Source organism: Coregonus clupeaformis, chromosome 1 (assembly GCF_020615455.1).
Source record: "Coregonus clupeaformis isolate EN_2021a chromosome 1, ASM2061545v1, whole genome shotgun sequence".
In the NCBI taxonomy this organism is placed as follows: domain Eukaryota; kingdom Metazoa; phylum Chordata; class Actinopteri; order Salmoniformes; family Salmonidae; genus Coregonus; species Coregonus clupeaformis.
The window spans coordinates 43,462,492-43,489,554 of record NC_059192.1 but is presented as its reverse complement, the minus strand read 5'-3'; the positions used below and the strand labels follow the sequence as shown (position 1 = coordinate 43,489,554).

General features: G+C 41.4%; 1 protein-coding gene across 6 annotated transcripts in view; it reads right to left on the bottom strand.

The window, feature by feature from the left end:
* The window catches only part of ide (insulin-degrading enzyme), a 73,582-nt gene that overhangs the window by 22,530 nt on the left and 23,989 nt on the right, over window positions 1–27,063 (bottom strand). For all 6 annotated transcript variants that reach the window (XM_041879758.1, XM_041879783.2, XM_041879750.1 and 3 more), the window contains 9 exons: window positions 26,823–26,945; window positions 12,666–12,778; window positions 9,745–9,907; window positions 8,817–8,909; window positions 8,592–8,683; window positions 6,640–6,720; window positions 6,138–6,241; window positions 2,885–2,987; window positions 334–456 (listed from right to left, as the gene is read on the bottom strand). In XM_041879758.1, the coding sequence (XP_041735692.1) occupies window positions 334–456; window positions 2,885–2,987; window positions 6,138–6,241; window positions 6,640–6,720; window positions 8,592–8,683; window positions 8,817–8,909; window positions 9,745–9,907; window positions 12,666–12,778; window positions 26,823–26,945 (995 nt within the window). The remainder of the gene's footprint in view (window positions 1–333; window positions 457–2,884; window positions 2,988–6,137; window positions 6,242–6,639; window positions 6,721–8,591; window positions 8,684–8,816; window positions 8,910–9,744; window positions 9,908–12,665; window positions 12,779–26,822; window positions 26,946–27,063) is intronic.

Sequence of the window (27,063 nt, the reverse complement as noted above, 5' to 3'; positions counted from 1 at the left end):
GAACAGCAGCCCAAAATTAAATACTGAAGCTTAGCTCAAAAGAGTTGTTCCACAAGAGACTCCAATCGGTCAGCAGTAATTACCACCACGTACGTCCGCCGATCAGAACACCTTAACAACAACAGTAGGCCTACTAAATACTGAATATCTCAATCCTGTAACCATTTCCTCATTACCATATGAAAGCTTATGAACAGATTCAGACACTTGAAACATGCAGCTACGCGTTCAGGTCTGTTAGCTTTTTGTATTTGTATGCCTTTGATAATGCAACACCCCGCCATTTTACATTTTAGTCATTTAGCAGACACTCTTATCCAGAGCGAGGCTTACCTTGATTAGAGTTGGGGCGGAGGGAGAGTCTTTCTCCAGAGGGTAGATATCAAAGTTGGTAGGAATGAACTCGTTCTTCATGGGCAGCTTGAACTTGCCATTGAAGTCAGCTTTTCCCCATTTCTGAAACACACAGATGAGTTAGCTAGTCCTCCTTTCTCAGTCAACAGGTTAGGGATGGAATTTATTGATAGGTGACTAAAGGTTTCTACACACCTATCCAACTTTAGCCAACAAACTATAGATAATGCAATGGGTAGTTTTTCCCCTGACCAACTGTCCATGGCAGATTCTACATGACACAGGACCAACTATGAGCAACTATGTCCAGTGGCGACCAACGGGATTACACACGAGGCTTCGACAGTATACCGTGTATACGCAGGTATTTTGAAATGCCATAAAACTTCAATTAAACGCAGTCTCAAATAGCCGCCTGTTCCTTTTAATAGCCGGGCAACGGTACACATTTCAGCAAATAAACACCAGTTTCAAATAAACGCTGGGTCTAAATGAATTGTTTACGAGGTTAACATGAATTATTTGAGGTTTGATTTGTTACATCAAATAATTCAGTAATGACTCAAATTGCAATCATCCTTTTAGTAATGACTCAAATTGCAATCATCTGTTTATCATCAGTACGAAACTGCTAGCCATTGGCTGCTAACAGTTGAAAACTGCTAGCTAACAAGAAAAAAAAACAGTCAACTTCGGGAGCAAACACCCACAGAAAATTGTCTGACTGCACTCTAGTGGCAAAAGTAAGAACTGCAGAAAATGCAGTCAAAGGAGAATAATTATTCTGTCAAGGAAGTTCCCCCCCGCCCCCCGAAATAGAGGCATACTAAGACATTTACGTCATTTAGCAGACGCTCTTATCCAGAGCGACTTACAAATTGATGCATTCACCTTATGATAGCCAGTGGGACAACCACTTTTTATTTTTTGAGTCTCGGCGCTCTACGGACAATTCCTTCGACCTCATGGCTTGGTTTTTGCTCTGACATGCACTGTCAACTGTGGGACCTTATATAGACAGGTGTGTGTGCCTTTCCAAATCATGTCCAATCAATTGAATTTACCACAGGTGGAATCCAATCAAGTTGTAGAAACATCAAGGATGATCAAAGGCAATAGGATGCACCTGAGCTCAATTTTGAGTGTCATAGCAGGGCCTGAATACTGATGTTTAATATATTTGCAAAAATGGATTGTCTGTCTTTCTAATTCTACTGAACAAAAAAATTAAAACAAAACATGCAACAATTTCAACAATTTTACTGAGTTACAGTTCATATTAGGTATAATGATCATGCTGTTTAATCAGCTTCTTGATATGCCACACCAGTCAGGTGGATGGATTATCTTGGCAAAGGAGAAATGCTCACTAACAGGGATGTAAAGAAATTTGTGCACAAAATCGAGAGAAATAAGCTTTTTGTGCGTATGGAACATTTCTGGGATATTTTATTTCAGCTCATGAAACATGGGACCAACACTTTACTTGTTGCATTTATATTTTTGTTAATTAGCATTTAGCTAGCATCTGCTATGGGAATACTAGTATACTAGTACTTTGCTAGCATTTGTTAGCATTCTGGTAATATACATTACTTTTTTGCGTTTGAAAAACAAATAGCGCCACCTTGTGAGCTATGCCGTTAATGCCGTATATGGCACAAGGACGGTTTAAAAAGGTATGAAAATCTGGATACCGCTCAATTCTAAAACACACCAGGCGGATTCCTTAAATTTTTTTCCAGATTCTTTAAAAAAACAAATTCTTAGACTATTGGGTTGGCTGTAGTTAGATAGTTGTGTAGAAACCTTTAGGAGAAAAAGACACCACTGTAAAAGCTCATGAAATGTACAGCGTTGGCTTTGGGAGTATTAAAGACTTCCACAACAGCTTTTTCTGCTTTTGGAACCTCATAAGCTCAGGGGAGTTTGTGGCCCTGGGCATTGTTTCAGAAAGGTGAATTGAGAACATTCACAGTGCTAGTGTCAGTCTGCCTGCAAATGGACTTTTCCAAAACTTCCCGATTGATGAAACATCTCACATTTCCACCCTAACCCTGCTTCTACACTGAATAGAAAAAAAGTCAGCAAACTATTGGAACTTGAGCAAACATCTGTGGCTTTAAACATCATTCACCACTGGGGTGTTGACTGTGGATCAACAGCACCTTACCCATAAGCCATTTATTTTCTTACTCATGGCATGATAAACCTTAGATTATGTTGGAATGTGTGACAGCAAGTAGATGGATTGAAGATTCCTTCAAGCATTGCCAGTGGATGATTTACAAAGTCGCCCAGTCAGGGTGAATCTCAAATCTGTCCTATTTCATTGTGTCCCCGTTTCCTTACCTTCTACTGAAAATGCACTGAAGGAGAAGGTCAGAGGGGAGGAACATCTGATCTTCTCCTACATTGCAGTTTGAGGATGAGGAGAGGACGTGTGGAATCAAGGAAAGGCACTTGGCGTCACCCACAGGGTGATGAGTAAATGGAAAAGCTGTCGAGTTGGAACGTGTGTCAGTCTCACCTTGAGGATATCTTCAGATATGGGCTCCTGTTTGTAGTGCGTCCCATACCATTCCTCCGTCTTGTCCGTCTGCCCTTCGAACGACTTTGAGACGACTGCGACTCTGCAGGTGGAGGACAAACAGAAACAGGTTTTATTATTATCAGCATTTATAAACCCTTGTCAGACCGGTTAGGAGTTAGACACACTCCATTTTCCCTGAGCAACTGCGGCTAGATTTCCAGCTGCCCTTACGACATCAGCTCGAGTGCCTCCCAAAGCCTTTTCTATACCAGTCTTCTATATGTAGGATGCCAGAGGCAGTGGAGATTCATCAACGCATTGTGTCGGCTTGTGATCAATGGGATATATTTAGAAGACCTACACCTTGGCAATATGGCCTTCCGATAGATGCGCTGGATTTAGAACAAAAAAAGTTATCTTAACCCTGCTGCACCAATCAATCAACTGTATAATAACACTGGGGATAGGAGGTTCGGGAGGCTCCAGTCAATTACAGTTTGTAGGGTCAATGTGATTAAAACAGATAAGTGGTGCAGATAGCCAGCCAATATTATGATAACTAGAAAAGTTATATTTCCCGAAGAAAATGTGTGCTTGCTTCATCTGTCTAAAAGCATTTGAAATGGTAGTGAAAGAAGTTGTAGTAGTTTTAATGCAGTAGTAGTAGTAGTGACTGTAGCAATGGTAGCATTGATTCTAGTGGTATCAGTAGAATGAGTCGTAGTAGTGACTGTGGTAGAAGTAGGGACTGTAGTATTAGTAGTGACTGAAGTGGAAAAGCAGTGACTGTAGTGGTAGTAATACTGCAGAATGTGTTATTGAGCTCCCCCAGTGTTTTAGTTTGAACAGTTTCTGAAAGTTTTCTGGCAGTTAATTCAACGGTGGGAAGTTTAGGTGAATGTTGAGGTAAATCTGCCATGAGAATGACTGTAAACAGTGTGCAATGGGAAATGTAAGATCACATTTAGATTTACCCTACATGATTGTATGGTTAATGACATGACTGAATGGTTCCACTACTAGCCTAATGATTGTATAACATGTATGACCTTGGTTGTTTGTTATTCAAGTTGACTCAGTTGATGTTCAGCATCAGCTGAACAGTGTCATATTATCTGAATGTTTGTAACCATGGACTGCAACATCTGCTCAAACACAGAGTTACCCATGTACTTATTTCAAACATCACAGCAAGATACTGGCATTTTCAAAGTTAGGTCCAAAAAAAAAGCGTATCTCAAAAGGAGAAAGAGTCCTCTAAAAGAAGGGCAACATAGGAGACATCAGTAATGTGTCTGGGTATATATAGTTGCTGGATGTACACCTTTTCAAGGAAATTACAACCACGTTTATCAAAATGATCTTCTCAGGTGCCCTTGTCACACTACTGAGCCAAACTGACCTAGCTGAGCCAATCTGTACTGCACGGGTCTGATTTTGCATCCACCACAGTTGCTGAAACTATGCTGGAAAGAATTAAAATATATATATATATATATATATATATATATATATATACAGTGGATATAAAAAGTCTACACACCCCTGTTAAAATGCCAGATTTTTGTGATGTAAAAGAATGAGACAAAGATAAATCATGTCAGAACTTTTTCCACCTTTAATGTGACCTATAACATGAACAATTCAATTGAAAAACAAACTGAAATCTTTGGAGGGGGGGAAATAAAAAATAAAAAACTCACAATAACCTGGTTGCATAAGTATGCACACCCTTAAACTAATACTTTGTTGAAGCACATTTTGATTTTATTGCAGCACTTTTTGGGTAGGAGTCTATAAGCATGGCACATCTTGACGTGGCAATATTTGCCCACTCTTCTTTGCAAAAGTGCTCCAAATCTGTCAGATTGCGAGGACATCTCCTGTGCACAGCCCACTTCAGATCACCCCAGAGATGTTCAATTGGATTCAGGTCTGGGCTCCGGCTGGGCCATTCCAAAACGTTAATCTTCTTCTGGTGAAGCCATGCTTTTGTGGATTTGGATGGGTGCTTTGGGTCGTTGTCGTGCTGAAAGGTGAACTTCCTCTTCATCTTCAGCTTTCTAACGGACGCCTGAAGGTTTTGTGCCAAAATTGCCTGGTATTTGGAACTGTTCATAATTCCCTCCACCCTCACTAAGGCCCCGGTTCAAGCTGAAGAAAAACAGCCCCAAAGCATGATGCTGCCACAACCATGCTTCACTGGTGGTATGGTGTTCTTTGGGTGATGTGCAGTGTTGTTTTTGCCCCAAACATACCTTTTGGAATTATGGCCAAAAAGTTCAACCTTGGTTTCATCAGACCATAACACATTTTCCCACGTGCTTTTGGGGGACTTTATGTTTGTTTTTGCAAACTTCAGCCGGGCTTGGATGTTTATTTTGTAAGAAAAGGCTTCCGTCTTGCCACCCTAACCCATAGCCCATTCATATGAAGAATACGGGAGATTGTTGTCACATGTAGCACACAGCCAGTACTTGCCAGAAATTCCTGCAGTTCCTTTAATTTTGCTGTAGGCCTCTTGGAAGCCTCCCTGACCAGTTTTCTTCTCGTCTTTTCATACATTTTGGAGGGACGTCCAGTTCTTGGTAATGTCTCTGTTGTGCCATATTTTCTCCACTTGATGATGACTGTCTTCACTGTGTTCCATGGTATATGTAATGCTTTGGAAATTATTTTGTACCCTTCTCCTGACTGAAATCTTTCAACAATGAGAGCCATCTGATGCCTTGGAAGCTATCTGCGGACCATGGCTTTTGCTCTGAGATGCAACTAAGAAAATGTCAGGAAAAACCTACTAGAACAGCTGAACTTTATTTGTGATTAATCAGAGTCACTTTAAATGATGGCAGGTGTGTAATGACTTCTATTTAACATGAGTTTGAATGTGATTGGTTAATTCTAAACACAGCCACATCCCCAGTTATAAGAGGGTGTGCACACTTATGCAACCAGGTTATTGTTATTTATTTTTCATTTTTCCCCCTCGAAGATTTCAGTTAGTTTTTCAATTGAATTGTTCACATTATAGGTCACATTAACAGTGGAAAAAGTTCTGACATGATTTATCTTTGTCTCATTCTTTTACATCACCAAAACCTGGCATTTTAACAGGGGTGTGTAGACTTTTTATATCCACTGTATATCCAAGCCAGCAGTATGGTTCATCAAGTTGGGCAATATATTGTGAAACTGATATAGGAGAGCAGAGCAAACAGGGTTAGTGACCCGGTGAAGAGCTGGAACTGACCTGACGTATTCCGGCCTCAGCTTGTCCAGGACCATCTCTATCAGGTCTGGCCTGAAGTCTTCCAGCAGGTACTCTGCTGCTAGGATCTCCTCCAGAGGGTAGTACTGCAAAACAGAGGACAAAAAAACAGGTTTAGGTGCCAACAATGGGTGAGGCCTTTGACTAACACATGCAGGGGAACACTTTACTGGAGTAGAGGAATACAGAACTGGGGTTCTGCTTATTTTCAAAAAAGATGCACACAATAATGAACACCACAGACAGAAATACAGTGGATATCCTACCCCAGTCCGACTGCCTTACAACCATAGTAATAGTTTAACACTAGCAGGAATGTCAGTTTAATTTAGACTGGGGCTGAATCTGTACATCTTTTTTCCCATAAAATAGGAGACTGGCAGACAAGGCACTCTGATGACAACGTCATCATCAAATTGGAGCCACGGAACTGCAGTGCATCACCGTGGAGACGACTTTAAGAAATGGAGAGAACACCACCTACGTGCAGTAATCCAGCCACTTTGGAGGTGTAGCCACGGGGCCGCTCCTTGTCCTTGAACCTGAAGGCCACAGTGTTTAAGTCCTGCGGAGGAGAAGAGACAAGTCACGTCAATCACATGAAAATACAGTATTATTACATACAACGGAGAATTGAGCAACAAGACAATTCACATGATCCATGTGTACTGTTACATACAACTGAAGTTTAACTATGAGGCCAGCAAAAAGCCTATTTGAGTAGGTTTCTCAGTCTTGGTCCTAACTATTTTGTTTGTAAAAAGGGCAATACATAAAATGTTAATGACTGATTGTTTTCTGACAACACATACACTGGCTTCTAAGACAGTTACAGTGCATTCGGAAAGTATTCAGACCCCTAGATTTTTTCCACAGCCTTATTCTAAAATGGATTTTTCTTTTTTTTTACAAATCCTCAATCTACACACAATACCCCCATAACGACAAAGCAAAAACAGGTTTAGACATTTTTGCAAATGTATAAATAAATAAATAAAATACCTTATTTACATAAGTATTCAGACCCTTTGCTATGAGACTCGAAATTGAGCTCAGGTGCATTCTGTTTCCATTGATCATCCTTGAGATGTTTTTACAACTTGATTGGAGTCCACCTGTGGTAAATTCAATTGATTGGACATGATTTGGAAAGGCACACACCTGTCTATATAAGGTCCAACAGTTCACAGTGCATGTCAGAGCAAAAACCAAGCCATGAGGTCAAAGGAATTGTCAGAGACAGGATTGTGTCGAGGCACAGATCTGGGGAAGGGTACCAAAAAATGTATGCCGCACTGAAGGTCCCCATGAACACAGTTGCCTCCATAATTATTAAATGGAAGAAGTTTGGAACCACCAAGACTCTTCCAAGAGTTGGCCGCCCGGCCAAACTGAAAAATCGGGGGAGAAGGGCCTTGGTCAGGGAGGTGACCAAGAACCCGATGGTCACTGACAGAGCTCCTCTGTGGAGATGGGAGAAACTTCCAGGAGGACAACCATCTCAGCAGCACTCCACCAATCAGGCCTTTATGGTAGAGTGGCCAAACGTAAGCCACCCCTCAGTAAAAGGCACATGACAGCCCGCTTGGAGTTTGCCAAAAGGTACCTAAAGGACTCTCAGACCATGAGAACCAAGATTCTCTGGTCTGATGAAACCTAGATTAAAACTCTTTGGCCTGAATGCCAAGCGTCACGTCTGGAGGAAACCTGGCACCATCCCTACAGTGAAGCATTGTGGTGGCAGCATCATACTGTGGGGATGTTTTTCAGCAGCAGGGACTGGGAGACTAGTCAGGATCGAGGGAAAGATGAATGGAGCAAAGTACAGAGAGATCCTTGATGAAAACCTGCTCCAGAGCGCTCAGGACCTCAGACTGGGGCGAAGGCTCACCTTCCAATAGGACAACAACCCTAAGCACACAGCCAAGACAACGCAGGAGTGGCTTCGGTACAAGTCTTTGAATGTGCTTGAGTGGCCCAGCCAGAACCCGGACTTGACCCGATTGAACATCTCTGGAGAGACCTGAAAATAGCTGTACAGCGTCGCACCCCATCCAACCTGACAGAGCTTGACAGGATCTGCAGAGAATGGGAGAAAACTCCCAAATACATGTATGCCAAACTTGTAGCGTCATACCCAAGAACACTCAAGGCTGTAATCGCTGCCAAAGGTGCTTCAGTACTGAGTAAAGCGTATTATTTTATTATTAATACATTTGCAAAAATTTCTAAAAACCTGTTTTTGCTTTGTCATTATGGGGTATTGTGTGTAGATTGATGAGGAAAAAAACTATTTAATCCATTTTAGAATAAGGCTGTAAAGTAACACAATTTTGAAAAAAATCAAGGGGTCTGAATACTTTCAGAATGGACTCTATAGTAAGTAGACTGAGCTCAGACAGATTAGAAGTGAGTGGTACCACAGTGCATATTCACCTTGCACTCCTCGAAGACCCACTCCTGAGGCCCCTCAGTGCGCAGCTTCTGGATATACTGGAACATGTGGAAGATGATGTCATCCACGTGCACTAGAGACAAATGACACTTCAGCTCACAGGGTTGAAACACAAAACCCCACACACAGACAAACACCTTCCTGACTTTAGGGTGTGGGCACATACACACACATGAACACAAAATCCCTGAGATCCTAATGCTTACAGAGTCCCTCCTCTGTCAGGTCCACATTGATGATGAAGAACATGAAGCCTTTAGCTCCCTCTTTCTGGCCTCCGACCAGTGTGTTCACCCAGCCTGCACAAGAATAAAGGACATAACTATCACTGTCAATTCAAATATAAACAATTCTACACATTGTGACGTCACGAGAGGCTACACAGCTTTCAGCGGGATTGCTCAAGTAGTGCAAGGAGACAAGGTTCAAACAAAACAAGGATTTTATTATAGGTCTTGGGAAATTAACGAAAATATAACCAAATTCTGTTCTCTTGTGGCTCTTTAAGGGTTAACAGTTCAGGGATGTCTCTTCCACATCCAAAATCATAATTCTCACTCGCTCAGATAACTTTTCCCCAGCCTTACTGTAGTCCACGTTGCAGCTAGTGGCCAACCCAGCAAAAAGTCCTTCCAAATGTCTCTCACGTATTTCCACAGGTGCATATATCCAAAGGTGAGTATTTTCCCAAAGGTAAGTATCTCCAAATCCTTATATTCCCCATGGAAGTGGACGTGCAGCACTCTTGTCCTCCAGAGAGCCCAGGTTGGAGACTGTGTCTCTTCACCCCCCCACACACTCTCTCAGTGTGTCTCTTCCCTTCCCAAACCTTCAGCTCATCAGCTCCTCATTTGTTTCAGCTGCGTGGGAAGATTGGCCATAGAGGGGTGGAGTTCCCGACCATACCAGCAGATGGAGCCATAGCTGTCTGGGTTTGCAGCCACCTCAGGGGGATGTACCGTCCCTCCAGGACACAGCCTCTCGTGACATCACAACATATACAGCATGTATTGTCAGCATAAACCTTTTGATTAATTACTGTCACAAATAGAAAAAAATAGCATTTAGGATATTTCTACCATTCCATCAAGCCCTAAATCTTAACTAAGATTAAATCACAGTCCTCTGGCCTACCTTTGGATTTGAGCTCAGACAGCAGGCTCCCTGGGCCCTCGTGGCCTATCAGGTGGCCCAGGTAGTGGCCTGGGTTGGACTTGTAATACTTCTGCAGGTCTGGGATGGGGAACGTCACATACAAGTTCCTAATGTCCTTGATAGGCACCACTTTGTAGAATTGCTGTGGGGGGAATTTAGGAAGGAGATATTTGAATTGAGAATTATGAAAAGGATCTCAGTTGCACAACTGTTCAATGGTAGTATGTATTAAATTGTGTGTCCATACAGTGCATTAGGAAACTATTCAGACCCCTTGACTTTTTCCACTTTGTTACATTAGTCTTATTCTAAAATGGATTAAATTGTTTTTTTTTCTGCTCATCAATCTACACACAATACCCCATAATGACAGGGCAAAAAAGTTTAGAATAGTTAGCAACAAAAAAAACGTTTTATAACAGAAATATCACATTTACATAAATATTCAGACCCTTTACCCAGTACTTTGTTGAAGCACCTTTGGCAGCAATTACAGCCTCGAGTCTTCTTGGGTATGACGCTACAAGCTTGGTACACCTGTATTTGGGGAGTTTCTCCCATTCTTCTCTGCAGATCCTCTCAAGCTCTGTCAGGTTGGATGGGGAGCGTCGACGCACAGCTATTTTCATGTCTCCCCAGATACGTTCAATCGGGTTCAAGTCCGGGCTCTGGCTGGGCCACTCATGGACATTCAGACTTGTCCTGAACCCACTCCTGCATTGTATTGGCTGTGTGCTTAGGGTTGTTTTCCTGTTGGAAGGTGAACCTTTGCCCCAGTCTGAGGTCCTGAGAGCTGTGGAGCAGGTTTTCATCAAGAATCTCTGTGTACTTTGCTCTATTCAGCTTTCCCTCGATCCTGACTAGTCTCCCAGTCCCTGCCGCTGAAAAACATCCCCACAGTATGACGCTGCCACCACAATGCTTCACTGTAGGGATGGTGCCAGGTTTCCTCCAGATGTGACGCTTGGCATTCAGGCCAAAGAGTTCAATCTAGGTTTCATCAGACCAGAGAATCTTGTTTCTCATGGTCCGAGAGTCCTTTAGGTACCTTTTGGCAAACTCCAAGCGGGCTGTCATGTGCCTTTTACTGAGGAGTGACTTCCGTCTGGCCACTACCATAAAGGCCTGATTGGTGGAGTGCTGCAGAGATGTTTGTCCTTCTGGAAGGTTCTCCCATCTCCACAGAGGAACTCTGGAGCTCTGTCAGAGTGACCATCAGGTTCTTGGTCACCATCCTGACCAAATCCCTTCTCCCCCGATTGCTCAGTTTGGCCAGGTGGCCAGCTCTAGCAAGATTATTGGTGGTTCCAAACGTCTTCCATTAAACAAAATGGAAGCCACTGTTCTTGGGGACCTTCAATGCAGCAGAATTGTTTTGGTACCCTTCCCCAGATCTGTGCCTCGAAACAATCTCGGAGCTCTACGGACCATTCCTCCGACCTTATGGCTTGGTTTTTGCTCTGACATGCACTGTCAACTGTGGGACCTTATATAGAGAGGTGTGGGCCTTTCCAAATCATGTCCAATCAATTGAATTTACCAGTAGAATTTACCAGTAGAAACATCTCAAGGATGATCAATGGAAACAGGATGCACCTGAGCTCAATTTTGAGTCTCATAGCAAAGGGTCTGAATACTTATGTAAATAAGGTATGCCTTTTATTTTTAATACATTTGCAAACATTTCTACAAACCTGTTTTCGCTTTGTCATTATGGGGTATTGTGTATAGATTGATGAGGGAAAAAAACAATTCAATCAATTTTAGAATAAGGCTGTAAAAAGTCAAGGGGTCTGAATACTTTCCGAATGCACTGTATATTTGTGTGTGTGTGTGTGTGTGTCAGAGTTTCCGTTAGGAAAATGTGGTGCCGGACAATGTGACCGGGAAGATTTACCGGCCACGGTGCTCAGAATGACAGAAATCACATTTAGATTATGGTAATGCATCTCAACAGAACATGCCACTCATGTAATGAAGCAGCCAATAAAACCTAATTTTCAAACATTTGCCAAAATGCAATTTGCAGGAAAACACCATTCTAAACAGTGCACCTGGGAAAACACCATTCTAAACAGCGCACCTGATAGCGGTTCAATATATGACAGATGAAAATCTCTGTTAGAAACTCAGAAAGAGGGGGAATCTAAAAGATCCAACAACTAGGATGAGTTGCTAATATGACTAGGATTGTGCCTTTGGCTTCTGGACAACGAAAGAAAGTTGATGTGAAAACCATAACAGTGGGTCCAGTAGGGATGTAAATGGAACTACATTTGTCAAAACTATATAATTACTCCAGTCTAAACATAAATAAAATCATTCAAAATCCTTCACCAGAAAGCATGAATTAGCCACAGAAGAAGAAATGATCATTAGCTCCTTTAAATAAAAAAAATAGCTGTTCGATTGCTTCGAATCAAAAGCTCCTAAAGTGGTGGGTGACGCGCTTCAATTACCATTTGAGAAATAAAAATAGCTATTTTTAATCATGCACCAAAACTGTTAACACGTGATTGCATTTAGAATTGTTGCGCAATGAATGGGCTTATCAAATCATGTTTTACTGCAGTAGCAACCAACTGAGAAATTGGAGAAATCTCATTCAAATTCGGTGCTGTGCATGTGTGACAGTTGTTGAAAAAATAAAATACATGACTAACGAAAAAACCCAGGCCAATTGAATTCCACTAAATTAAACAAATTAACCTATAGACGATAAGCATGACGGTCAAATGTATACATATCGATAGGTATTTCCATTAATTAATAAAAAACGATCATTTTGGATGGCAGTTTTATTTACCGGCTTTGCATTTATTTTATAGCCAAAAGCCACCAATTACTAGCTAACAGAAACTCTGGTGTGTGTGTGTGGGTCTGCAAACTAAGGAGCTCACCCTGAGGTGCTCCTCCTGGAAGGGGTGCTCAGGGAACTCTGGGATAGGTACATTCTTGTTTTCCACCTCTCCAAACAGCTTGACCACCATTGTGGTGAGCTCATCTAATGACTCTGTAAATGAGAAAAAGGGGACAGATAAGTTTAATTTATTAAAATAAACATCAATCTCCCTGGATTCAAACTCAAACCATTCAAATTACAAAACACTTCAAAGCACAAATATGTTGGCTCTAACATTCTTGATGCACTTCCTGTACTGTAGTTGTAATGTAGCATGTAATTACATGTAGGACTGTTTTCATCCTGTAAGTTAGTTCTGAATCATGTACAGCAACAGGGGAGGTCAATATTGCTTAGCAAAATGTGCTGCAAACCAGACACTCAACTGTGTAGCTGTGAAAGCCATTAAGTATGAGGTCATACCATCATAAACCTGGCTGCCAATGTGCAGCCCATTTCATTTCACTGTAGAGGACATTGTGTCAGAAAATGCAAACCGGTAATGAACACACCAGTGACACAGCCTACTGTATCCCCAGTGGCTTATTGGATTAAGGCTCATCTGTGGACAGAAGTGGAAAGCTGAACACCAGGGTTATTCAGGAATCATTTACTGGGGCTGGTGGGGAGTATTAAAAGGGGAAATAACAGGGATGTGCATCTTTCCCTTTCAAGACAATTCGATACATGGGCTCCGACAATACAGGAACGATACGTTTTAGTTTGAAACGATTTGATGCGATTCTGTTTGACTAAAGGATCGAATCAATGCAATATGATTAGATGCACCAAAACCTGCTGCATAAACGCGTTCATTTTAAATTCAACATTTGAATCTGTTGCTGATGGAGCTCATGAGCTGGGCCTCTCTGAGCTGGATCTGTCCGAGCAGACGAGTGTGTGTGTGTAAATTATGTATATGTCTATGGTGTACAGTCCCTTCGGAAAGTATTCATACCCCTTTACTTACTCCACATTTTGCTGTGTTACAGCCTGAATAAAACATTTGATTGACTTTTTTCCCTCCTCACTCATCTACACACAATACCCCATAATGACAGTGAAAACAGGTTTAGACATATTTCGAAGTCTATTGAAAATTAAACACAGAAATATCTAATTTACATAAGTATTCACACCCGAGTCAATACATGTTAGAATCACCTCTAAGAGCTTTGCACACCTGGATAGCACAATATTTGCACATTCTTCTTCTTTAAATTATTCAAGCTCTGTCAAGCTGGTTGTTGATTATTGCTAGATAGCCATTTTCATGTCTTGCCATAGATTTTCAAGCCGATTTATGTCAAAACTAACTAGGCCCCTCAAGAACATTTATGTCGTCTTGGTAAGCAACTCCAGCATATATTTGGCCTCGTGTTTTAGGTTAATGTCCTGCTGAACGGTGAATTCATTTCCCAGTGTCTGTTGGAAAGCAGACAACCAGGTTTTCCTCTAGGACTTTGCCTGTGCTTAGCTCTATTCCGTTTCTTTTTATCCTAAAGAACGTCCTAGTCCTTGCCGATGACAAACATACCCATAACATGATGCAGCCACCACCATGCTTGAAAATATGAAGAATGGTACTCAGTGATGTGTTGGATTTGCCCCAAACATATTCAGGACATAAAGTTCATTTATTTGCCACAATCTTTGCAGTTTTACTTTAGTGCCTTATTACAAACAGGATGCATGTTTTGGAATACTTTTATTCTGTACAGGAATCCTTCTTTCACTGTCATTTAGGTTAATATTGTGGAGTAACTATCCATCCACAGTTTATCACAGCCATTAAACTCTGTTTTAAAGTCACCATTGGCCTCATGGTGAAATCCCTGAGCGGTTTCCTTCCTCTCAGGCAACTGAGTTAGGAAGGACGCCTGTATCTTTGTAGTGACTGGGTGTATTTATACACCATCCAAAGTGTAATTAATAACTGCACCATGCTCAAAGCGATATTCAATGTCAGCTTTTATTTTTACCCATTTACCAATAGGTGCCCTTCTTTGCGAGGCATTGGAAAACCTCCCTGGTCTTTGTGGTTGAATATGTGTTTGAAATTCACTGCTCGACCTTACAGATAATTGTATGAGTGGGGTGCAGAGATGAGGTTGTCATTCAAAAATCATGTTAAACACTATTATTGCACACAGAGTGAGTCCATGCAACTTATGTGACTTGTTAAGCAAATCTTTACTCCTGAACTTATTTAGGCTTGCCATAACAAAGGGGTTGAATACTTGACTGGAGACATTTCAGCTTTTAATTAACATGTAAATATTTCTAAAAACATAATTCCACTTTTACATTATAGGGTATTGTGTGTAGGCCAGTGACACAAAATCTCAATTTAATCAATTTTTTCAGGCTGTAACAACAAAATGTGTAATAAGTCAAGGGGTGTGAATACTTTCTGAAGGTACTGTATGTAGGCACCTAAGCTGAGCCATAAGGGAAACTGGGCATCTACCATCCCACTATCATCTGAAATCAATTTTTGCACATTAAGTGTTAGAGATAGTAATGTATCAATACTTATCTTTAAAAAATGTATATGACATAGCCAATGAAATAGCACAACTTTGGATTTAACACCCCCGTCTAATAAATCAATTGGTTTAGACCGTTGACAGCATTTCTTCTTCTCCTGCATTGGCCAACAGTGGGTTGGCGGGTAGCAACCTCCTCATTATGAAATTGTCAACTTTACCCTGTATAGCTAAAAAGGAGGATATAAAGTCAATTTGGAAAGTATTCAGACCCCTTGACTTTTCAAAAAAAAAATACATTACAGCCTTATTCTAAAATGGATTCAATTGTTTCCCCCCCCCTCATCAATCTACACACAATACACCATAATAACAAAGCAAAAACAGTTTGACATTTTGGCTAATTTATTCAAAATAAAAAATTGAAATATTAAAATTACATAAGTAAATGAATGACTCTTTACTCAGTACTTTATTTTATTTTTGACCTTTATTTAACTAGGCAAGTCAGTTAAGAAGAAATTCTTTATTGAAGCACTTTTGGCAGCGATTACAGCATCGAGTCTTCTTGGGTATGACGTTACAAGCTTGGCACACCTGTATTTGGGGAGTTTCTCCCATTCTTCTCTGCAGATCCTCTCAAGCTCTGTCAGGTTGGATGGGGAGCGTCGCTGCACAGCTATTTTCGGTCTTTCCAGAGATGTTCGATCGGGTTCAAGTCCGGGCTCTGGCTGTGCCACTCAAGGACATTCAGAGACTTGTCCTGAAGCCACTCCTGCGTTGTCTTGGCTGTGTGCTTAGGGTCGTTGTCCTGTTGGAAGGTGAACCTTCGCCCCCAGTCTGAGGTCCTGAGCAGGTTTTCATCAAGGATCTCTCTGTATTTTGCTCCGTTCAGCTTTCCCTCAATCCTGACTAGTCTCCCTGCCGCTGAAACACACAGCATGATGCTGCCACCACGCTTCACTGTATGGATGGTGCCAGGTTTTCTCCAGACGTGACGCTTGGCATTTAGGCTAAAGAGTTCAATCTAGGTTTCATCAGCCAGAGAATCTTGTTTCTCATGTTCTGAGAGTCCTTTAGGTGCCTTTTGGAAAACTCAAAGCGGGCGGTCATGTGCCTTTTACTGAGGAGTGGCTTCTGTCTGGCCACTCTACCATAAAAAGGTCTGATTGGTGGAGTGCTGCAGAGATAGTTGTACTTCTGGAAGGTTCTCCCATCTCCACAGATGAACTCAAGATCTCTGTCAGAGTGACCATCGGGTTCTTGGTCACCTCCCTGACCAAGGCCCTTCTCCCCTGATTGCTCAGTTTGGCTGGGCGGCCAGCTCTAGGAAGAGTCTTGGTGGTTCCAAACTTCTTCCATTTAAGAATGGAGGCCACTGTGTTCTTGGGGACCTTCATTGCTGTAGTCATTTTTTGGTACCCTTCGCCAGATCTGTGCCTCGACACAATCTTGTCGCAGAGCTCTACGGACAATTCCTTCAACCTCACGTCTTGGTTTTTGCTCTGACATGCACGGTCAACTGTGGGACCTTATATAGACAGGTGTGGGCCTTTCCAAATCATGTCCAATCAATTGAATTTACCATAGTTGGACTCCAAGTTGTAGAAACACCTCAAGGATGATCAATGGAAACAGGATACACCTGAGCTCAATTTCGAGTCTCATAGCAAAGGGACTGAGTACTTATGTAAATAAGGTATTTATGTTCATTTTCTTTACAACTGCAAAAATTCCTAAAAACATGTTTTCGCTTTGTTATTATGGGGTATTGTGTGTAGATTGATGAGGAAAATATTTAATCCATTTTAGAATAAGACTGTAACCTAACAAAATCTGAAAAACGGGAAGGGTCTGAAAACTTTCCGAACTACCAAAACTTTTGCTGATAGTGAACCTGAACAATCAAAATAAAATCTAATGTAAGCCCCGATGAGCATGTAGCTTACCTATCGCCAGATGAGAGTTGTCTCCTGCGGTAGCCTAGACTAATTTTATTCCAGTAAAACAATTTTCAACAGCGCATTTGATAAAAATAAACTAGAAAATTACATTGTCACTCAACTAATGAAGCCTAATATTACGCAACCCATAGCCGCGAAAAGTAGTGGTGCTGCAGCACCCCCAGATAAAAAATATATTTAAAAAAAACGTGTGATATATATATATATATATATATACACACACACACACACACACACATACACACACACAGTGGCTTGCGAAAGTATTCACTCCCCTTGGCATTTTTCCTATTTTGTTGACCTTACAACCTGGAATTAAAATGGATTTTTTGGGGGGTTGTATCATTTGATTTATACAACATGCCCATCACTTTGTTTCTCAATAAAAAATATTTTGCATCTTCAAACAAGAAATAAGACAGAAAACTTGAGCGTGCATAACTATTCACCCCCTCAAAGTCAATACTTTGTAGAGCCACCTTTTGCAGCAATTACAGCTGCAAGTCTCTTGGGGTATGTCTCTATAAGCTTGGCACATCTAGCCACTGGGATTTTTGCCCATTCTTTAAGGCAAAACTGCTCCTGCTCCTTCAAGTTGGATGGGTTCCGCTGGTGTCCAGCAATCTTTAAGTCATACCACAGATTCTCAATTGGATTGAGGTCTGGGCTTTGACTAGGCCATTCCAAGACATTTAAATGTTTCCCCTTAAACCACTTGAGTATTGCTTTAGCAGTATGCTTAGGGTCATTGTCCTGCTGGAAGGTGAACCTCCGTCCCAGTCTCAAATCTCTGGAAGACTGAAACAGGTCTTCCTCAAGAATATTCCTGTATTTAGCGCCATCCATCTTCCCTTCAACTCTGACCAGTTTCCCAGTCCCTGCCGATGAAAAACATCCCCACAACATGATGCTGCCACCACCATGCTTCACTGTGGGGATGGTGTTTTCGGGGTGATGAGAGGTGTTGGGTTTGCGCCAGACATTGTGTTTTCTTTGATGGCCAAAAAGCTCAATTTTAGTCTCATCTGACCAGAGTACCTCCAATCTCCGCTGTGGAGCTTTGCAGCTCCTTCAGGGTTATCTTTGGTCTCTGTTGCCTCTCTGATTAATGCCCTCCTTGCCTGGTCCGTGAGTTTTGGTGGGCTGCCCTCTCTTGGCAGGTTTGTTGTGGTGCCATATTCGTTCCATTTTTTTTATAATGGATTTAAAAATGGTGCTCTGTGGGATGTTCAAAGTTTTGGATATTTTTTTATAACCCAACCCTGATCTGTACTTCTCCACAACTTTGTCCCTGACCTGTTTGGAGACGACCTTGGTCTTCATGGTGCCGCTTGCTTGGTGGTTCCCCTTGCTTAGTGGTGTTGCAGACTCTGGGGCCTTTCAGAACAGGTGTATATATACTGAGATCATGTGACACTTAAATAGAGGCCACCTGTGTGCAATCTAACAGATTATGTGACTTCTGAAGGTAATTGGTTGTACCAGATCTTATTTAGGGGCTTCATAGCAAAGGGGGTGAATACATATTCACGCACCACTTTTCCGTTAATAATTTTTTTGAAATTTTTTAAACAAGTTATTATATATTTTTTCACTTCACCAATTTGGACTATTTTGTGTATGTCCCTTACATGAAATCCAAATAAAAATCCATTTAAATTACAGGTTGTAATGCAACAAAATAGGAAAAATGCCAAGGGGGATGAATACTTTCGCAAGGCACTGTATATATACAGTACTAGTCAAAGGTTTGGACACACCTACTTATTCAAGGGTTTTCAATGCCAAGAGTGTGCAAAGCTGTCATCAAGGCAAAGGGTGGCTATTTTTTATTTGTTTAACACTTTTTTGGTTACTACATGATTCTATGTGTGTTATTTCATAGTTTTGATGTATTCACTATTATTCTACAATGTAATTTTTTTTTAGTAAAAACAAAGAAAAACACTTGAATGAGTAGGTGTCCAAACTTTTGACTGGTAAACAAAAAAAAAGTATACAATTCTTCACAAAAGTAGTTCACTGGGCCTTCACAACTCCTGTATTAGTGGACCGATATAGCCATCTGCAGAGCAGGAACATTATTTTTTCCTTATCACAAAAAGTTGTGAACTGGGCCTTTACTACTAAAACACACATTTTCCAGACGTTGAAGTCAGGTTCAATTTGGGTTCTGAATTTTACATTTTAGTCATTTAGCAGACGCTCTTATCCAGAGCGACTTAGTTTTAGTGAGTACATTTTTCATACTGGCCCCCCGTGGGAATCGAACCCACAAACCTGGCAATGCTGAATGAAAGGTGAAAATTATCGAACGCTGTTTGGGTCTTTGCGTGTGAAAAGAAATACGTCAAATAACACTATTTGACACGTCAAATAACACAATTGAATGTTGTACAGTGAGGGAAAAAAAGTATTTGATCCCCTGCTGATTTTGTACATTTGCCCACTGACATGAAATGATCAGTCTATCATTTTAATGGTAGGTTTATTTGAACAGTGAGAGACAGAATAACAACAAAAAAATCCAGAAAAACATGTGGAAAATGTTAAATTGATTTGCATTTTAAATGAGGGAAATAAGTATTTGACCCCCTCTCAATCAGAAAGATTTCTGGCTCCCAGGTGTCTTTAATACAGGTAACAAGCTGAGATTAGGAGCACACTCCTAAAGGGAGTGCTCCTAATCTCAGCTTCTTACCTGTATAAAAGACACCTGTCCACAGAAGCAATCAATCAATCAGATTCCAAACTCTCCACCATGGCCAAGACCAAAGAGCTCTACAAGGATGTCAGGGACAAGATTGTAGACATACACAAGGCTGGAATGGGCTACAAGACCATCGCCAAGCAGCTTGGTGTGAAGGTGACAACAGTTGGTGTGATTATTCGCAAATGGAAGAAACACAAAAGCACTGTCAATCTCCCTCGGCCTGGTGCTCCATGCAAGATCTCACCTCGTGGAGTTGCAATGATCATGAGAACGGTGAGGAATCAGCCCAGAAATACACGGGAGGATCTTGTCAATGATCTCAAGGCAGCTGGGACCATAGTCACCAAGAAAACAATTGGTAACACACTACGCCGTGAAGGACTGAAATCCTGCAGCGCCCGCAAGGTCCCCCTGCTCAAGAAAGCACATATACAGAGCCGTCTGAAGTTTGCCAATGAACATCTGAATGATTCAGAGGAGAACTGGGTGAAAGTGTTGTGGTCAGATGAGACCAAAATCGAGCTCTTTGGCATCAACTCAACTCGCCGTGTTTGGAGGAGGAGGAATGCTGCCTATGACCCCAAGAACACCATCCCCACCGTCAAACATGGTGGAAACATTATGCTTTGGGGATGTTTTTTTGCTAAGGGGACAGGACAACTTCACCGCATCAAAAGGGACGATGGACGGGGCCATGTACCGTCAAATCTTGGGTGAGAACCTCCTTCCCTCAGCCAGGGCATTGAAAAGGGGTTGTGGATGGGTGTTCCAGCATGACAATGACCCAAAACACACGGCCAAGGCAACAAAGGAGTGGCTCAAGAAGAAGCACATTAAGGTCCTGGAGTGGCCTAGCCAGTCTCCAGACCTTAATCCCATAGAAAATCTGTGGAGGGAGCTGAAGGTTCGAGTTGCCAAACGTCAGCCTCGAAACCTTAATGACTTGGAGAAGATCTGCAAAGAGCAGTGGAACAAAATCCCTCCCGAGATGTGTGCAAACCTGGTGGCCAACTACAAGAAACGTCTGACCTCTGTGATTGCCAACAAGGGTTTTGCCACCAAGTACTAAGTCACGTTTTGCAGAGGGGTCAAATACTTATTTCCCTCATTAAAATGCAAATCAATTTATATCATTTTTGACATGCGTTTTTCTGGATTTTTGTTGTTGTTATTCTGTCTCTCACTGTTCAAATAAACCTACCACTAAAATTATAGACTGATCATTTCTTTGTTAGTGGGCAAACGTACAAAGGGGATCAAATACTTTTTTCCCTCACTGAATGTGCTGAATTTGCACGTGCAAGCCAAGCACCACCATTACAATCACTATCAAAGCTGTACAATAGTACGTTGGTAATGAGGCATTATTTGTTCAACCGAGTGAGAAAACGTCTGTGTGAGCATTTTAAATTAGATCAGGATCAAACGAGGATAGAAAATGTTGGCAAATATCTTTGATACATATGTTATTAGCAACTGCTGGGGTAGCTAGCTATCTAGCTTTAGCTTGGTACCTAGCTAGCACCAATGCAACCAGCCTGAAAACAATGACCAGCAGAAACTGCAGTCATTTTCAATATTCTTAGTAATGATTTAGGGATCCGTGTAAGTAAGTTGCTCTGGATAAGAGCGTCTGCTAAATGACTAAAATGTAAATATAAGTATTAGCTATGTAGCCACTTGTTATTCTCCTATTGAAATACAGTTGAAGTCGGAAGTTTACATACACTTAGGTTGGAGTCATTAAAACTCGTTTTTCAACCACTCCACAAATTTCTTGTTAACAAACTATAGTTTTGGCAAGTCGATTAGGACATTGACTTTTTGCATGACACAAGTAATTTTTCCAACAATTGTTTACAGACAGATTATTTCACTTATAATTCACTGTATCACAATTCCAGTGGGTCAGAAGTTTACATAAACTAAGTTAACTGTGCCTTTAAACAGCTTGGAAAATTCCAGAAAATGATGTCATAGCTTTAGAAGCTTCTGATAGGCTAATTGACATCATTTGAGTCAATTGGAGGTGTACCTGTGGATGTATTTCAAGGCCTACCTTCAAACTCAGTGCTTCTTTGCTTGACATCATGGGAAAATCAAAAGAAATCAGCCAAGACCTCAGAATAAAAGTATGTTTCATCCTTGGGAGCAATTTCCAAACACCTGAAAACTCCAAGTTCATCTGTACAAACAATAGTATGCAAGTATAAACACCATGGGACCACGCAGCCGTCATACCGCTCAGGAAGGAGACGCGTTCTGTCTCCTAGAGATGAACGTACTTTGGTGCGAAAAGTGCAAATCAATCCCAGAACAACAGCAAAGGACCTTGTGAAGATGCTGGAGGAAACAGGTACAAAAGTATCAGTAAAACGAGTCCTATATCGACATAACCTGAAAGGCCGCTCAGCAAGGAAGGAGCCACTGCTCCAAAACCGCCATAAAAAAGCCAGACTCCAGTTTGCAACTGCACATGGGGACAAAGATCTTACTTTTTTGAGAAATGTCCTCTGGTCTGATGAAACAAATAGAACTGTTTGGCCATAATGACCATTGTTATGTTTGGAGGAAAAAGGGGGATGCTTGCAAGCCGAAGAACCCAACCGTGAAGCACAGGGGTGGCAGCATCATGCTGTGGGGGTGCTTTGCTGCAGGAGGGTCTGGTGCACTTCACAAAATAGATGGCATCATGAGGAAGGAAAATTATGTGGATATATTGAAGCAACATCTCAAGTCAGGAAGTTAAAGCTTGGTCGCAAATGGGTCTTCCAAATGGACAATGACCCCAAGCATACTTCCAAAATTGTGGCAAAATGGCTTAAGGACAACAAAGTCAAGGTATTGGAGTGGCCATCACAAAGCCCTGACCTCAATCCTTTAGAACATTTGTGGGCAGAACTGAAAAAGCATGCGCGAGCAAGGAGGCCTATAAACCTGACTCAGTTAAACCAGCTCTGTCAGGAGGAATGGGCCAAAATTCACCCAACTTATTGTGGGAAGCTTGTGGAGGGCTACCCGACACGTTTGACCCAAGTTAAACAATATAAAGGCAATGCTACCAAATACTAATTGAGTGTATGTAAACTTCTGACCCACTGGGAATGTGATGAAAGAAATAAAAACTGAAATAAATCTCTCTACTATTATTCTGACATTTCACATTCTTAAAATAAAAGTGGTGATCCTAACTGACCTAAGACAGGGAATTTTTTACTAGGATTAAATGTCAGGAATTGTGAAACCTGAGTTGAAATGTATTTGGCTAAGGTGTATGTAAACTTCCGACTTCAACTGTAACTAGCTAGCCAGCTACTTAACCCGGTTGCCCAAAACTAACGCTATAAGCAGCCAGCTAGCTTCATCTGGCTAGTATGGCTTGACCGGACCGGGCTGTGTGTTGTGCAGCTAGCCACATTAAGGATTAGCCACAATTGTGGAATTTGCAATTCGCGCCTTCAAAATAATAGTCCATCTTTGAAAGTGATGCCGGTTACAATTGGTGGAATCATGCCATATTTAGACTAGATAATGTTAAACAAGGTTGTAGTATTGGAATGTGGAGCAATGAAATGGGGTATCAGTCTACTTGGTGACACCCACAGAACACAACTGTTTAGAGTTTACACAAATATTAACGTCGTAGCTCTTATTGCAGGACTGTTGGAAATCTCCTCCCCAGTCAGCCTATTGTGCGTACTGACATTCATATTGCACTGTACAGCCTTACCTAAGGATTGAGGATTAATGAAATGGGGTATCAGTCTACTCAGTACCAAAGTGCTTTTTCCCCAAAGTCCTCCTCAGAGTTATCAGGCTCCAAAACATGTATTGTTTTTCCTCTGGAATAGTGTTCAATACACATTAGGTTGACTGATACTCTAACCACATGTACATATTACCTCAATTACCTCGACTAACCTGTGCCCCCGCACATTGACTCTGTACCGGTACCCCCTGTATATAGCCTCCCTACTGTTATTTTACTGCTGCTCTTTAATTATGTAATTTTTTACTTAACACTTATTTTTCTTAAAACTGCATTGGTGGTTAAGGGCTTGTAAGCATTTCACTGTAAAGTCTACACCGGTTGTATTCAGCGCATGTGGCAAATAAAATTTGATTTGATCTGGTACAATAAATGTGTCTCAATTCACAGTGGTTTCAGAGTCCCGCAGTAAGAGCTAAGATGCTAATGTTCTCTGGATGTCACTCAGACTGATACCCCATATCATTTATCCACAATCCATAGGGAAGGCTGTACAATGAAATAAGTATGCCCCCAATGCAATTCTAAAGACTAATCCATCCAGTGTGACTTCAACAGATGTCAAATTAACAAATTATTGTCTTTTGTTGAATTTATATAAGAACATTCCAACCTCGTTTAGCATGATCTATTCCATTATAGCATGATTCCACTATCGGTATTCATTTGCTTCACTTTCATTGAGATACTTATTTTGAAGGCGAAACGCAAATTCCACTATTGTGGCTAAACTTTGTGGCTAGCTTCACATAGGTAGGTCCGACCACCATTAATCAAATAAGAACGGTCTTATAAATTAGAGGTATTTTAGATGAGACCTAGCTAGATAGTCAGCTAGCTAACTATAGGTACTGAAACAGATTGTCGTTTTGCTATGTTTTTGGGGAAGAACATTGTTTGCTTCCATCAGCTAGCTAGCTTTTTTATTACCAGTATTGTCCATAGCTTGGGGAAGTGTGTCTGCACTCGGGCGGCAGGTGCGCAAGACAAATCTTTACCAGCATCATAGCATGCGTATCGGTGAATCGTTGTGACATGAAATACGAGTGAGTGTAATCATTTTGTAATAACTACGTAAAAAATTTATGAACGTGTTAAATTATTATGTGACGTGCAGTCATATTTAGGTCATGATTGGTCAAACAGTGTTATTTGACACGTCAAACTGTTTTATTTGACACATCAAATAGTGTTATTTGACTTGTATCTTTTTTGACACGCAAAGACGCAAACGGCGTTCCATTTATAAATACGCATTTTCCAGATGTTGAAATCAGGTTCACTTTGGGTTCTGAATGAAAGTTGAAAATACGTTTATAGATGTCTATGTTTGGACCAAATCAAGGCCGGTCCAGACCAAATATGAACCAAACATAGACGTTTATGATTGGTTCAGATTTGGTCCGGACTACAAATAAACTCAGCAACAAAAAAAAAAGTCCTCACTGTCAACTGTGTTTATTTTCAGCAAACTTAACATTTGTAAATATTTGTATGAACATAACAAGATTCAACAACAGACATAAACTGAACAAGTTCCACAGACATGTGACTAACAGAAATTGAATAATGTGTCCCTGAACAAAGGGGGGGGTCAAAATCAAAAGTAACAGTCAGTATTTTCTTTTTTGCTATGATCAGCTCATCAACAATTGATGGATATAAACTTGAAACCACTGATAATGACAATTTAGCCCACAGGGTGAAACTCCTGGACAGCAGTAGTGAGTAGCCTGATTATCCATTCCATATTGTCCATTTTACTTTGACCTGGCCTGCTTTTAGGATATGCTGTTTGTTAACATGTCAGCATATTTTTTATTTGATTGGGCACAGTTTAGGTTAGGCTATTTGATCGGAGAAACTTGCATGATGTAAAAAGTGTCTGTTTCGTTACATTGTCATACATTTTATCTCCTGCCTGTAGGCTACAGAAACGGTCACATACTCTTTCTACCATATAGCCTACTATATTTGCTACATTATCTATGTTAGATGATTTTTTTTACGGAGCGTTGGTGGCGTGCCGCAGCAATGCGTCTCTCCAACCTCACCCTGGAGAGGCGCGCTGGGAATGGACAAGCAACATATTTTGCGTCCCTGCACTGCTTATCACAGGGCGGCATCAGCGCTCACCTAAAAAGAACATATGCCACCGGTTGCGAGAAATTGTCTTTGGGCAGAATGATGTGAGGTATTATGTGTTGTTGGAGGTGCGGTCTTGATCAGATTAGCTCAGAAAATGCTGCCCTCTTCAATCTGCCATCATAGGCGGCCACCTAATACTGCCTAATGAGCGGGCCGGCCTTGCCTGTATTAGCGGACCAATATATCCCTCTACAGTTCTGGAAACATTTTCTCTCACAAAAGTAGTGCACTGGTCCTTTACTACGCCTGTATTAGTAGACTTGATACAGCCATTTGCAGCGCCCCTTGGACCAGAATTCCCAGCACCCCCACCCCTAAACATCTTCCCGCGGCTATGGCGCAAGCCATTTTACAACTATTTGAATGCCGAAGGTGACACGCAGAAGCGCCAGATCAGGAATAGGCCTACCTCTCGTTTGTCAGCGCGCAAAGCTGAGCAAAGCGCACGGTTTGACAAGGCTACTGATATTGCCTGTGGTTTTTCGGCATACAAAATAACTTGTAGATCAATGACTGTCACCATTATTACATGCTTAGTTCGACAATGAAGGAGAGGACGCAGTTGTCACAAAATATGAGGTATTTTCAGAAGGTAGAAAGAAAGTAATTTGAGCAACAACAAAAAAGTGAACCGGCGATTCCTAACGTTTTAATGTATTTACTGACCGATGCATGCTACATTTGGATCGGCTTGGGGTACCGCAGACCAGCGTGTATTCATGAATCGTTAGGAAATAACTGCAACTGTAAAAGACTATATTCCAGTCTAAGGGGGGGAGATCAGGACCAAGTGATATAAGACCTCTACTTTAGTTGGAATTTTTTGTTTGAACTTTGTATGTCTCTGGAGGGCTGCGCAAACAGATGACGGCAGGACTTGGCTGAGTGTTATGGGGTCTCAGTCCCAGATAGTTACAGAAGAGAAGTGTTTAGAAAAGCACTTCCTAGCCTTAGATCTGTATAGCTGACAGGTTATTTCCTCTGCCTCTGAACCAGCCTAAGATCTCTGATCCAAGCAGCAACGCTCTCTTACACATGTGGACGTTGGCACATAAGACACACACACACTTACCTCTTCCCAGCACACACAGTCCCATGAGGTTGGAGGAGTAGTAGGTGGAGTGGAATTTCAGGAGTTCCTGGCGGATGTCGATCCCATCCTTTGATGGCCTGGTCTCCAGAGTCAACTTGTTACCTGAAAAAAAATCAACCAGATATCATTCTTAACCAGCTATTCAACAAAATGTACATCATGCAGGAATGTTTTTGTAATGTGCAGTGAGTGCTTGACCTTATTGGACAACAAAATATAA